Source organism: Coregonus lavaretus (genome assembly GCF_964263955.1).
Source record: "Coregonus lavaretus genome assembly, chromosome: 5".
Lineage (NCBI taxonomy): Eukaryota > Metazoa > Chordata > Actinopteri > Salmoniformes > Salmonidae > Coregonus > Coregonus lavaretus.
This window is the reverse complement of record NC_139992.1, coordinates 11,131,397-11,146,452: the sequence shown is the minus strand read 5'-3', so window position 1 is coordinate 11,146,452 and position 15,056 is coordinate 11,131,397. Positions and strand designations below refer to the sequence as shown.

Here is a 15,056-nt window from a genome sequence, read left to right as displayed (position 1 = left end):
AACAGACCAAAGACACCCCTGTTAACTCCACCTAACCCATTGAATACTAACTTATTCTGAAGTGTTGCGTGATTAAGCTATATTTACTTTTTAAATCTGAGCAGCTGGTCTGGAGGGCGGAGTATTCGGAAAGTGCTGCTCCAATTGGGGCGCTCGACAGGGGGAAGAGAGATGGCGTGCTTGTTGGAGGCCCCTCTCCGCATCAGCGTGTTATCTGTGAGTGTCCCTCTTATACTATGGATTAAATACTTACTTTTTGTTGTGCATTCTTCATAACATTGGATAGTGAAACGCTTTTTGTGTGTCGCATCAATAGCAATGTATTTGCGGACATGCACTGAAGTTACTGCTAGCTAGCTAGCACAGGCTTTACAACATGTATCTAGCAAGCTAGTTAGCAAGGGCGGTCTCCCGACTTTCACCCGGAATGAGTTAGCAACCGGTGACATACATTTTAGGTGAATCCAATTATAATGAAATCGCAAACATGTAGTTAACAACTTTATTGCACAAAACGTTAACGATGCAATCAAATAAGGTTATGGTAGTTAACTGGAACAAACCGCTAGTTAGTTAGCTGTCCATAACCATAGTTACTCTAGCCCTCTAACGCCCGGGAAGTTCCGATTCAAACTCATTTACCAGCTCTGCAAGCGTTATAATGTGAAAATACGTTAGTTGATCACCAAATATGCAGTTTCGCTGAGCAACTATCATAATTTACTCCCGTTGCATCCGGTATGTAACGTTATCTACTTCCCAAAAAGGTGTAAATAAAAATGTACAAGCAACCGAAAAATGCAAAATCACTCATTACTGCCACGCACAGGTTGGAAGGCAGGTCAATACATTGGCGGTGCCGATGATGATTTTTTTTCGGTTGCTTGTACATTTTTATTTAGACGTTTTTTGGAAGTATAGCGAAACCCCATATTTGGTGTCAACGAACATCATTTTGACATTTATAATGCTTGCAGAGCTGGTGAATGGGAGTTTGAATCCGTGCTTCCTGGGTGTTAGAGGTCTCTAAGAGCCAAAAATGAGGTCAGACGTGCGGTATGGATGCTGTGACGCAATTTCGAAGCTTCCGGAGGCAGAGGCCAAATTGAGCTCTGTACAGCATCGCTGTTCGCCTCTCAAATGTTGTAACAATGCGGAGGGCTCAGTATTGACATGATTGGTTGGCGGGAGGTCCTGTATAAACACAAACGCACTTCCTTGACAACAGCTCTGCCCTGTGCGGCTTAGTGCAAAAAGTATGTTTGCTCTGACTTCTGCAGAGGCCGCATCGCAGTAAACGTTGTATGGCCAATGCAGACGTCGTATTGACCATGTAGCACCATTAACGCACATACTGGTTGTCAGTTAGCAGCAGTCAGTTTTTTTGGAAGATGTCTGTTACGATTTAGACCCAACTGCTGTCAGTTTTGTCATCGAGAACCGACTTTCAACATTTTTAAAACCACAACGTTAGCACTTTGCTTAGGGTTCAACTAGCTACCGAACAGTTTAAGATTGAAGTTATAATGCTGAAACGCCCCCCCCCCTCTCAACCCCATCGAACACCTTCAGGCCTAATCGCCCAACATCAGTGCCCGACCTCACTAATGCTCTTGTGGCTGAATGGAGGCAAGTCCCCGCAGCAATGTTCCAACATCTAGTGGAAATCCTTCCCAGAAGAGTGGAGGCTGTTATCGCAGCAAAGGGGGGACCATCTCCATATTAATGCCTATGATTTTGGAATGAGATGTTCGACGAGCAGGTGTCCACCTACTTTTGGTCATGTAGTGTATTTCACATAGTGAGTAGTGCGTAAAGTTCTGGACAGTCCCTACCACTCGATGATAAACATAAACAAAGTTATTAAGTGACATATGACAGTGCCCTGGATGAGTTTACAGTTTGACGAGAGTAGCCTAGCACCTGTTGACCAGTTGTATAGTTAGGAGGGGGTTTTCTGGGATGGCGTATCTGTCTGGCCCAGACCAGTCCTGTCTGGCCCAGACCAGTCCTGTCTGCTGAGTATGTGGTTGGTGTCAGCGGTGGGATGATGATGATGAGGAAGGCCAGCGCTAACTCACTGTTGTTCTCTCTCGTGTCACCATACAGGAGGTCACGGCCACCAGCCGCCATTATGTTGACGGGCTGTTTCACCCCGACCCACAGAAAGTGCTGCAGGGAGTCATGTAAGTACATAATAATAACATGACCTTGTGTTGTAGTAGCCTATGTCTTCCTATAGGAACATTTATATTTGTCCTGTCTCTGTCCCTCTTTAGTGCTCTGGAGGGAGCTGTCTGTCAGTGATTGGTTGTTTGAGTGCAATATGAGCATGCCCAGTGTGAACTCAGTGAGAGCTGCTTGGACCACTTTGTTTACATGTGGCTGTAAGACCTGTGTGTGTGTGATCAGTTGGTCTGGTTCCTCTTTATTTTTAACTCTGAGGCCCAGCTCTGGTTACAGTTTTAGGCGGCTGGCCGCATCGCTACCTGACTGGTGCAGCTGTTCTTTTCCACTTGCCTCCACTAGCTCATGGCTGTTTCATTCCATTAGCTACTAATATCTTTATATTACATACATTACATTCTATAGGGTCTCATCAGTTGGCCAAACACAGTTAGATTTCTGTACTCTGGATAACATTTCATATGTTATATTATTGGCTTATATAAGTGGTGTGTGATATTCAGTATTCTATCCTCTCAAAGCAATACGTTAACAAGCTTGAACAGCACTGATGTTTCTCAGCTGCGCCTGTAGGCGTTAGCCCTAGTGTTTAGACTTGTTTAGCGTAGGTGATATGATTTACACTGTGGATGAACTCTGACAAGTGTTGTTGTTATTGTGGCTGTTAGTAACATGCTAAGGGAGCTCCACACATCTGACACTGTGTGTGTGTGTGTGTTAACAGTGACATGAAGAATGCTGTCATCGGAAACAACAAACAGAAAGCCAATCTGATTGTCCTGGGAGCTGTGCCCAGGTATCTCGCTCTCTACCGTTTCCCTCCTACCTTCTTTCTCACCTCCCCTCTTTTCCCGCTTTCCCTGTCTTTATTTTCTCTCTCACTGAGTATGTCCCTCTTTCCCCCCAGGTTACTGTACCTGCTCCAGCAGGGCTCATCTAGTTCAGAGCTGAGGACAGAGTGTGCGGTGGTGCTGGGCTCAGAGCTGAGGACAGAGTGTGCGGTGGTGCTGGGCTCAGAGCTGAGGACAGAGTGTGCGGTGGTGCTGGGCTCAGAGCTGAGGACAGAGTGTGCGATGGTGCTGGGCTCAGAGCTGAGGACAGAGTGTGCGGTGGTGCTGGGCTCAGAGCTGAGGACAGAGTGTGCGGTGGTGCTTGGCAGTCTGGCCATGGGCACCGAGAACAACATCAAGTCCCTGGTGGACTGTCACATCATCCCTGCCCTGCTGCAAGGTACACACACACACACACACGCAAACACACTGCAAACACTAGGGAAGTGTCAGTGACTTATGCTCTCTGTGTATATGCAGGTCTCGTATGTCCAGACCTGATCTTCATCGAGGCTTGTCTACGCTGCCTAAGGACAGTCTTCATCAGTCCAGTCACCCCAGTGCAGCTGCTCTACACTGTAAGTCCTAGTCACTCACTCTCTGACACACAGACCATCCATAGGGGTGGAACATAATATTACAACATGCTATCTCTATCACCCATCTGAGCCGTGTGTTCTGAGCCGTGTGGACAGTAACAGTGTGTCTGTCTCCTTCAGGACCCCACTGTGATTCCCCACCTCATGTCCCTAATGAGTCGGTCTCAGCGGACGCAGGAGTACATCACCCAGATCTTCTCCCACTGCTGCAAGGTCAGTACAGCAGTACACATTTAAAACACTTCACATTACAGAAAGTCACAGTATTCTAATAGAAGACATGTTAATGAGTCTGTCTGAGGAATTACTCAGGTGTGTGTGTGTTCGGTAGACTCCAGAGCATCAGACGGTTCTGTTTAACCACGGGGCCATCCAGAACATCGCTCCCATGCTCATCTCTCCCTCCTATAAGGTACTGAAACAATTACTCACCCATGTCTCAGTTCTACCATCTCACAGACTTAAGAGACTTCTGTATTAACATGTCTCACCCTCTCCCCCCTCTCTCACCCTCTCCCCCCTCTTATCTCACTACCTTTCTTTCTTTTTCTCTCTCATCCCATACAGGTACGAATGCAGGCATTAAAATGCTTCTCTGTCCTGGCCTACGAGAACACTCAGGTCTCCACGACACTGGTGAATGGTAAGAGACTACTTTTCCCCCTTCTATTTCTCTCTATCCCTGCCTCCCTCTCTCTGCCTTTCTCTGACTCGTTCTCTCTCTTTCTCTCCTCTCTTTCTCTCTGTCCTTTCTTTTATCTACAGTGGCTTGTGAAAGTATTCACCCCCCTTGGCATTTTTCCTATTTTGTTGCCTTACAACCTGGAATTTTTGGGGGTTTGTATCATTTGATTTACACAACATGCCTACTACTTTGAAGATGCAAAATACTTTTTCTTGTGAAACAAACAAGAAATAAGACAAAAAAACAGAACTTGAGCGTGCATAACTATTCACACCCCCAAAGTCAATTCTTTGTAGAGCCACCTTTTGCAGCAATTACAGCTGCAAGTCTCTTGGGGTATGTATTCAAGGCAAAACTGCTCCAGCTCCTTCAAGTTGGATGGGTTCCGTTGGTGTACAGCAATCTTTAAGTCATACCACAGATTCTCAATTGGATTGAGGTCTGGGCTTTGACTAGGCCATTCCAAGACATTTAAATGTTTCCCCTTAAACCACTCAAGTGTTGCTTTAGTAGTATGCTTAGGGTCATTGTCCTGCTTGAAGGTGAACCTCCGTCCCAGTCTCAAATCTCTGGAAGATTGAAACAGGTTTCCCTCAAGAATTTCCCTGTATTTAGTGCAATCCATCATTCCTTCAATTCTGACCAGTTTCCCAGTCCCTGCCGATGAAAAACATCCCCACAGCATGATGCTGCCACCACCATGCTTCACTGTGGGGATGGTGTTCTCGGGGTGATGAGAGGTGTTGGGTTTGTGCCAGACATTTTCCTTGATGGCCAAAAAGCTCAATTTTAGTATCATCTGACCAGAGTACCTTCTTCCATATGTTTGGGGAGTCTCCCACATGCCTTTTGGCGAACACCAAACGTGTTTGCTTATTTTTTCCTTTAAGCAATGGCTTTTTTCTGGCCACTCTTCCATAAAGCCCAGCTCTGTGGAGTGTACGGCTTAAAGTGGTCCTATGGACAGATACTCCAATCTCCGCTGTGGAGCTTTGCAGCTCCTTCAGGGTTATCTTTGGTCTCTTTGTTGCCTCTCTGATTAATGCCCTCCTTGCCTGGTCCGTGAGTTTTGGTGGGCGGCCCTCTCTTGGCAGGTTTGTTGTGGTGGGATGTTCAAAGTTTCGGATATTCTTTTATAACCCAACTCTGATCTGTACTTCTCCACAACTTTGTCCCTGACCTGTTTGGAGAGCTCCTTGGTCTTCATGGTGCCGCTTGCTTGGTGGTGCCCCATGCTTAGTGGTGTATAAATGAGATCATGTGACATGTGACACTTAGATGGCATACATGTGGACTTTATTTAACTAATTATGTGACTTCTGAAGGTAATCGGTTGCACCAGATCTTATTTAGGGACTTCATAGCAAAGGGGGTGAATACATATGTGCGCACCCCTTTTCCGTTATTTAATTTTGTATAATTTTTTTTAAACAAGTTATTTTTTTCACTTCACCAATTTGGACTATTTTGTGTATGTTTATTACATGAAATCCAAATAAAAATCAATTTAAATTACAGGTTGTAATGCAACAAAATAGGAAAAACGCCAAGGGGGATGAATACTTTTGCAAGGCACTGTATCTCTGTCTCTCTCTCTCGCTCTCGCTCTTTTATTCTTGGCTGCTCTGAGACCTGACTGGGACAGCTTCCAGCTGTGTTCTTTACTCTGTGTCAGAGGTGTTCTATTATTGGCATTACGTTGTTATCGTCATGGTAGCAGACAGGTTGTCAGATGGTGATAACATAGTATTATGACACTACTATACAAATCTATGTTCTCCTCTCTGTTCTCAGTGCTGGTGGATGGGGAGCTGCTCTCTCAGGTATTTGTCAGAATGATGCAAAGGGATCGGCCCATTGAAATGCAGCTAACAGCAGCCAAGTGGTGAGTGTTTCACTTGACTATTAAACTAAGTGTGCTGCAATTGACCAAGTCGATGTAAGTGCAATTAGGTGTGTACCTGCGGACTGAAGTAAAGTGTCTGAAGTGTTTTCCTTTCTAAAGATGACCTCTCTCTCTCTTTCTCTTCCTGCCTCGCTCTCTTTCTGTCCCCCCAGTCTAACGTACATGTGTCGAGCGGGAGCCATCAGGACAGATGACAGGTGCATTGTTTTAAAGGTGATTATACTATTTTGCGTGTAACATTGTGCACTCATCTAACGACTCAGTCTGATACTGATATGTGTGTTGAGTCTATGCTGCCTATTGTGTGTGTATAGTCTGGCCTGTGTGTGTGTGTGTGTGTGTGTGGACATTTTATTGGGATGGATCTTGTCCTAGAGGCAGAGCAGAGAGGTTTCCACTAGATGGGCCAGCCGCAAAGTCAAAATTGTCTATAACATAAAACATTTATGGAAACAAAATGTAGCTTTTTGGTCATCATTTAAGGTTAGGGTTTGGCACAAGGTTAGCAGTGTGGTTAGGGTTAAAATCAGATGTTATGACTTTGTGGCTGTGCCACCTAGTGACTATCCTGCAGAGCTGCCTCCAGTACATAAGGCATCCCAACCTGTGTGTATAACTCTGGTTCCATCCCTGTCTGTAGACCCTGCCGTGCCTGGTGAGGATGTGCAGTAAGGAGCGTCTGTTGGAGGAGCGTGTGGAGGGGGCAGAGACCCTGGCCTACCTGATGGAGCCTGATGTGGAGCTGCAGAGGATCGCCAGTGTAACAGACCACCTAGTGGCCATGCTGGCTGACTACTTCAAATACCCCAGCTCTGTCAGCGCCATCACTGACATCAAGAGGGTGAGACACTGGACTATAGTCATTGAACCTAGCCAGGCAGTCTTACAAGGCAGAGAAAACAGTGACCATCAGGAAAACCCTGACACTGTGGTGAGAAAAGAACACCACAGTCCTTACTTTGGAAAAAAACTTCTAACTCTTTAACCTCAATAAATGTTAACCTAATATTTAATTTCGTTTTTTTTCTGTAGTTGGATCACGACCTGAAGCACGCTCATGAGCTGAGGCAAGCTGCCTTCAAGCTGTACGCCTCACTGGGCTCCAACGATGAAGACATCCGCAAGAAGGTGACTTTCACTCAACAGTACACACACACCCCTACCCAGCCACTTTTAGAAGTGTGTGTCCTTCTTGTAACCCCCCCCCTCCTGTTTCTCCCTCCTCAGATCACAGAGACAGAGAACATGATGGACAGGATAGTGAGTGGCTTATCAGAATCCAGCATCAAGGTGCGGCTAGCAGCCGTCAGGTACAGATAACATATAACATCTCTACCTCTCTCTACTCTGCTCTCCACTGAGGGTGCTGTGACATCCTTAGTGTCCTGTCACATTCTGTTCCCCTCTTTTTATATATATAAAAAAGCCAGACTACGGTTTGCAACTGCACATGGGGACAAAGATCGTACTTTTTGCTATACAACCAAATAAATATTTAGTACAAGAATCGACCAGGGTCCAGTTGACCCATAGATTCATAGAATTTGTATATTACAACTTCTGTTCCCCTCTTAGCCTATGAAGATCTCCTTGTACCTAAGACATCTGACTCTTCCTATATGTCTATGTCTCTCTCTGTGTCCAGGTGTCTTCACAGTCTGTCCCGGTCAGTCCAGCAGTTGAGGACTAGTTTTCATGACCACGCAGTATGGAAACCCCTTATGAAGGTCTGTGCCCTCGTATTACCCTCTACATCTCTTTATAGTCACATTGTGTTTGTGTAAGCTGCATAGGAAATGGCCAATATGTGGGGATATTAATAAGACAATATGTGGGGATATTAATAAGACAATATGTGGGGATATTAATAAGACAATATGTGGGGATATTAATAAGACAATATGTGGGGATATTAATAAGACAATATGTGGGGATATTAATAAGACAATATGTGGGGATATTAATAAGACAATATGTGGGGATATTAATAAGACTGTCTGTACTCTTCTCTCTCTGTTTGTGTAGTTGTTACAGAATGCTCCAGACGAGGTGCTGGTCATGGCCTCTTCTACACTATGCAACCTGCTGCTGGAGTTCTCCCCCAGCAAAGAGGTAAAACAGGCAGCAATACAACACTACTACTGTTACCTAGGCAGCAATACAACACTACTACTGTTACCTAGGCAACAATACAACACTACTACTGTTACCTAGTGGCAGGCAGCAATACAACACAACTACTGTTACCTAGGCAGCAGTACAACACTACTACTGTTACCTAGTGGCAGCAATACAACACTACTACTGTTACCTAGGCAGCAATACAACACTACTACTGTTACCTAGGCAGCAATACAACACTACTACTGTTACCTAGGCAGCAATACAACACTACTACTGTTACCTAGGCAGCAATACAACACTACTACTGTTACCTAGGCAGCAATACACCACTACTACTGTTACCTAGGCAGCAATACACCACTACTACTGTTACCTAGGCAGCAATACACCACTACTACTGTTACCTAGGCAGCAATACACCACTACTACTGTTACCTAGTGGCAGCAATACAACACTACTACTGTTACCTAGTGGCAGCAATACAACACTACTACTGTTACCTAGTGGCAGCAATACAACACTACTACTGTTACCTAGTGGCAGCAATACAACACTACTACTGTTACCTAGTGGCAGCAATACAACACTACTACTGTTACCTAGGCAGCAATACAACACTACTACTGTTACCTAGTGGCAGCAATACAACATTACTACTGTTACCTAGGCAGCAATACAACACTACTACTGTTACCTAGTGGCAGCAATACAACACTACTACTGTTACCTAGTGGCAGCAATACAACATTACTACTGTTACCTAGGCAGCAATACAACACTACTACAGTTACCTAGGCAGCAATACAACACTACTACTGTTACCTAGGCAGCAATACAACACTACTACTGTTACCTAGGCAGCAATACAACACTACTACTGTTACCTAGGCAGCAATACAACACTACTACTGTTACCTAGGCAGCAATACAACACTACTACTGTTACCTAGGCAGCAATACAACACTACTACTGTTACCTAGGCAGCAATACAACACTACTACTGTTACCTAGGCAGCAATACAACACTACTACTGTTACCTAGGCAGCAATACACCACTACTACTGTTACCTAGGCAGCAATACAACACTACTACTGTTACCTAGTGGCAGCAATACAACACTACTACTGTTACCTAGTGGCAGCAATACAACACTACTACTGTTACCTAGTGGCAGCAATACAACATTACTACTGTTACCTAGGCAGCAATACAACACTACTACTGTTACCTAGGCAGCAATACAACACTACTACTGTTACCTAGGCAGCAATACAACACTACTACTGTTACCTAGGCAGCAATACAACACTACTACTGTTACCTAGGCAGCAATACACCACTACTACTGTTACCTAGGCAGCAATACAACACTACTACTGTTACCTAGTGGCAGCAATACAACACTACTACTGTTACCTAGGCAGCAATACAACACTACTACTGTTACCTAGTGGCAGCCATACAACACTACTACTGTTACCTAGTGGCAGCAATACAACATTACTACTGTTACCTAGGCAGCAATACAACACTACTACAGTTACCTAGGCAGCAATACAACACTACTACTGTTACCTAGTGGCAGCAATACAACACTACTACTGTTACCTAGGCAGCAATACAACACTACTACTGTTACCTAGTGGCAGCAATACAACACTACTACTGTTACCTAGTGGCAGCAATACAACACTACTACTGTTACCTAGTGGCAGGCAGCAATACAACACTACTACTCTTACCTAGGCAGCAGTACAACACTACTACTCTTACCTAGGCAGCAGTACAACACTACTACTGTTACCTAGGCAGCAATACAACACTACTACTGTTACCTAGTGGCAGGCAGCAATACAACACTACTACTGTTACCTAGGCAACAATACAACACTACTACTGTTACCTAGTGGCAGGCAACAATACAACACTACTACTGTTACCTAGTGGCAGGCAGCAATACAACACTACTACTGTTACCTAGGCAGCAATACAACACTACTAATGTTACCTAGTGGCAGGCAGCAATACAACACTACTACTGTTACCTAGGCAGCAATACAACACTACTACTGTTACCTAGTGGCAGGCAGCAATACAACACTACTACTGTTACCTAGGCAGCAATACAACACTACTACTGTTACAGTGGGGGAAAAAGTATTTAGTCAGCCACCAATTGTGCAAGTTCTTCCACTTAAAAAGATGAGAGGCCTGTAATTTTCATCATAGGTACACGTCAACTATGACAGACAAAATGAGAAAAAAAATTCCAGAAAATTACATTGTAGGATTTTTTATGAATTTATTTGCAAATTATGGTGGAAAATAAGTATTTGGTCAATAACAAAAGTTTCTCAATACTTTGTTATATACCCTTTGTTGGCAATGACACAGGTCAAACGTTTTCTGTAAGTCTTCACAAGGTTTTCACACACTGTTGCTGGTATTTTGGCCCATTCCTCCATGCAGATCTCCTCTAGAGCAGTGATGTTTTGGGGCTGTCGCTGGGCAACACGGACTTTCAACTCCCTCCAAAGATTTTCTATGGGGTTGAGATCTGGAGACTGGCTAGACCACTCCAGGACCTTGAAATGCTTCTTACGAAGCCACTCCTTCGTTGCCCGGGCGGTGTGTTTGGGATCATTGTCATGCTGAAAGACCCAGCCACGTTTCATCTTCAATGCCCTTGCTGATGGAAGGAGGCTTTCACTCAAAATCTCACGATACATGGCCACATTCATTCTTTCCTTTACACGGATCAGTCGTCCTGGTCCCTTTGCAGAAAAACAGCCCCAAAGCATGATGTTTCCACCCCCATGCTTCACAGTAGGTATGGTGTTCTTTGGATGCAACTCAGCATTCTTTGTCCTCCAAACACGACGAGTTGAGTTTTTACCAAAAAGTTCTATTTTGGTTTCATCTGACCATATGACATTCTCCCAATCCTCTTCTGGATCATCCAAATGCACTCTAGCAAACTTCAGATGGGCCTGAACATGTACTGGCTTAAGCAGGGGGACACGTCTGGCACTGCAGGATTTGAGTCCCTGGCGGCGTAGTGTGTTACTGATGGTAGGCTTTGTTACTTTGGTCCCAGCTCTCTGCAGGTCATTCACTAGGTCCCCCCGTGTGGTTCTGGGATTTTTGCTCACTGTTCTTGTGATCATGTGGTCCTCTGTAGCTCAGCTGGTAGAGCACGGCGCTTGTAACGCCAAGGTAGTGGGTTCGATCCCCGGGACCACCCATACACAAAAAAAATGTATGCACGCATGACTGTAAGTCGCTTTGGATAAAAGCGTCTGCTAAATGGCATGTTATATTATTATTATTATTATTATTATCATTTTGACCCCACGGGGTGAGATCTTGCGTGGAGCCCCAGATCGAGGGAGATTATCAGTGGTCTTGTATGTCTTCCATTTCCTAATAATTGCTCCCACAGTTGATTTCTTCAAACCAAGCTGCTTACCTATTGCAGATTCAGTCTTCCCAGCCTGGTGCAGGTCTACAATTTTGTTTCTGGTGTCCTTTGACAGCTCTTTGCCTTGGCCATAGTGGAGTTTGGAGTGTGACTGTTTGAGGTTGTGGAAAGGTGTATTTTATACTGATAACAAGTGCAAACTGGTGCCATTAATACAGGTAACGAGTGGAGGACAGAGGAGCCTCTTAAAGAAGAAGTTACAGGTCTGTGAGAGCCAGAAATCTTGCTTGTTTGTAGGTGACCAAATACTTATTTTCCACCATAATTTGCAAATAAATTCATTACAAATCCTACAATGTGATTTTCTGGATTTATTTTTCTCATTTTGTCTGTCATAGTTGACGTGTACCTATGATGAAAATTACAGGCCTCTCTCATCTTTTTAAGTGGGAGAACTTGCACAATTGGTGGCTGACTAAATACTTTTTTTCCCCACTGTTACCTAGTGGCAGGCAGCAATACAACACTACTACTGTTACCTAGGCAGCAATACAACACTACTACTGTTACCTATTGGCAGGCAGCAATACAACACTACTACTGTTACCTAGTGGCAGGCAGCAATACCACACTACTACTGTTACCTAGGCAACAATACAACACTACTATTGTTACCTAGTGGCAGGCAGCAATACAACACTACTACTGTTACCTAGTGGCAGGCAGCAATACAACACTACTACTGTTACCTAGTGGCAGGCAGCATTACCTAGGCAGCAATACAACACTACTACTGTTACCTAGTGGCAGGCAGCAATACCACACTACTACTGTTACCTAGGCAACAATACAACACTACTATTGTTACCTAGTGGCAGGCAGCAATACAACACTACTACTGTTACCTAGTGGCAGGCAGCAATACAACACTACTACTGTTACCTAGTGGCAGGCAGCATTACCTAGGCAGCAATACAACACTACTATTGTTACCTAGTGGCAGGCAGCAATACAACACTACTACTGTTACCTAGTGGCAGGCAGCAATACAACACTACTACTGTTACCTAGTGGCAGGCAGCAATACAACACTACTACTGTTACCTAGACAGCTACTTGATTGGTAGACAAACTCAACTCTGTAAAGTTGTGATATGACATTTTTTTGCATGAAGTTTTAGGACTAAATATTAGCTGTCAGGTTGTGTATTTGCTGTTTATCTTGACCAGTGGGAGTAAGTACATGTGTTTTGTGTATGCCTGCAGCCCATCCTGGAGTCAGGGGTGATAGAGTTACTATGCAGTCTGACCCAGAGTGACAGTCCAGCCCTGAGGGTCAACGGCATCTGGGCTCTCATGGTGAGTCCCCACTTTACCCCTCTCTGTCTTGCTCTGCTCTCCCTCTTTACCTCTACAAAAGGTTGCATAACCAAAGTTCCCAGGTTTTTCAGCAATCTTGGCTGGAGGATTCTCAGAATCATCAGAGAATAAGCAGGGAGGAAACCCTTCAACTGACAATCTTCCAACCAGAACTTGTAGTTTCTGTAATTTTGCAACCCTAGTTTAGAAGGTGTCTGTCTAACCTACACCATCTTTTTTTGTGTGTGTATGTACAGTGGGGAAAAAAAGTATTTAGTCAGCCACCAATTGTGCAAGTTCTCCCACTTAAAAAGATGAGAGAGGCCTGTAATTTTCATCATAGGTACACGTCAACTATGACAGACAAAATGAGAAAAAAATCCAGAAAATCACATTGTAGGATTTTTTATGAATTTATTTGCAAATTATGGTGGAAAATAAGTATTTGGTCAATAACAAAAGTTTCTCAATACTTTGTTATATACCCTTTGTTGGCAATGACACAGGTCAAACGTTTTCTGTAAGTTTTCACAAGGTTTTCACACACTGTTGCTGGTATTTTGGCCCATTCCTCCATGCAGATCTCCTCTAGAGCAGTGATGTTTTGGGGCTGTCGCTGGGCAACACGGACTTTCAACTCCCTCCAAAGATTTTCTATGGGGTTGAGATCTGGAGACTGGCTAGGCCACTCCAGGACCTTGAAATGCTTCTTACGAAGCCACTCCTTCGTTGCCCGGGCGGTGTGTTTAGGATCATTGTCATGCTGAAAGACCCAGCCACGTTTCATCTTCAATGCCCTTGCTGATGGAAGGAGGTTTTCACTCAAAATCTCACGATACATGGCCCCATTCATTCTTTCCTTTACACGGATCAGTCGTCCTGGTCCCTTTGCAGAAAAACAGCCCCAAAGCATGATGTTTCCACCCACATGCTTCACAGTAGGTATGGTGTTCTTTGGATGCAACTCAGCATTCTTTGTCCTCCAAACACGACGAGTTGAGTTTTTACCAAAAAGTTATATTTTGGTTTCATCTGACCATATGACATTCTCCCAATCCTCTTCTGGATCCTCCAAATGCACTCTAGCAAACTTCAGACGGGCCTGGACATGTACTGGCTTAAGCAGGGGGACACGTCTGGCACTGCAGGATTTGAGTCCCTGGCGGCGTAGTGTGTTACTGACGGTAGGCTTTGTTACTTTGGTCCCAGCTCTCTGCAGGTCATTCACTAGGTCCCCCCGTGTGGTTCTGGGATTTTTGCTCACCATTCTTGTGATCATTTTGATCCCACAGGGTGAGATCTTGCGTGGAGCCCCAGATCGAGGGAGATTATCAGTGGTCTTGTACGTCTTCCATTTCCTAATAATTGCTACCACAGTTGATTTCTTCAAACCAAGCTGCTTACCTATTGCAGATTCAGTCTTCCCAGCCTGGTGCAGGTCTACAATTTTGTTTCTGGTTTCCTTTGACAGCTCTTTGCCTTGGCCATAGTGGAGTTTGTAGTGTGACTGTTTGAGGTTGTGGACAGGTGTCTTTTATACTGATAACAAGTTCAAACAGGTGCCATTAATACAGGTAACGAGTGGAGGACATAGGAGCCTCTTAAAGAAGAAGTTAAAGGTCTGTGAGAGCCAGAAATCTTGCTTGTTTGTAGGTGACCAAATACTTATTTTCCACCATAATTTGCAAATAAATTCATTAAAAATCCTACAATGTGATTTTCTGGATTTTTTTTCTCAATTTGTCTGTCATAGTTGACGTGTACCTATGATGAAAATTACAGGCCTCTCTCATCTTTTTAAGTGGGAGAACTTGCACAATTGGTGGCTGACTAAATACTTTTTCCCCCCACTGTATGTATAGAACATGGCATTCCAGGCAGACCAGAAGGTGAAGGGGGAGATTATGAGAGCTTTGGGGACGGAGCAGCTCTTCCGTCTGC

The 15,056-nt window shown here is 44.4% G+C and overlaps 1 protein-coding gene across 1 annotated transcript in view; it reads left to right on the top strand.

Annotated features, from left to right (window-relative positions):
- Positions 1-93: 93 nt before the first annotated feature.
- The window catches only part of LOC311128803 (armadillo repeat-containing protein 8-like), a gene marked incomplete at its 3' end in the record, with an annotated part of 24,330 nt that continues 9,367 nt past the window's right edge, over positions 94-15,056 (top strand). Inside the window, exons 1-17 of the mRNA XM_084161036.1 lie at positions 94-216; positions 2,110-2,186; positions 2,912-2,983; positions 3,095-3,417; positions 3,498-3,595; positions 3,737-3,829; positions 3,948-4,028; positions 4,184-4,259; positions 6,096-6,186; positions 6,360-6,420; positions 6,848-7,048; positions 7,240-7,335; positions 7,435-7,517; positions 7,853-7,934; positions 8,233-8,319; positions 13,023-13,115; positions 14,978-15,050. Of these exons, the coding sequence (XP_084017162.1) occupies positions 172-216; positions 2,110-2,186; positions 2,912-2,983; positions 3,095-3,417; positions 3,498-3,595; positions 3,737-3,829; positions 3,948-4,028; positions 4,184-4,259; positions 6,096-6,186; positions 6,360-6,420; positions 6,848-7,048; positions 7,240-7,335; positions 7,435-7,517; positions 7,853-7,934; positions 8,233-8,319; positions 13,023-13,115; positions 14,978-15,050 (1,732 nt within the window). The 5' untranslated portion in view covers positions 94-171. The remainder of the gene's footprint in view (positions 217-2,109; positions 2,187-2,911; positions 2,984-3,094; positions 3,418-3,497; positions 3,596-3,736; positions 3,830-3,947; positions 4,029-4,183; positions 4,260-6,095; positions 6,187-6,359; positions 6,421-6,847; positions 7,049-7,239; positions 7,336-7,434; positions 7,518-7,852; positions 7,935-8,232; positions 8,320-13,022; positions 13,116-14,977; positions 15,051-15,056) is intronic.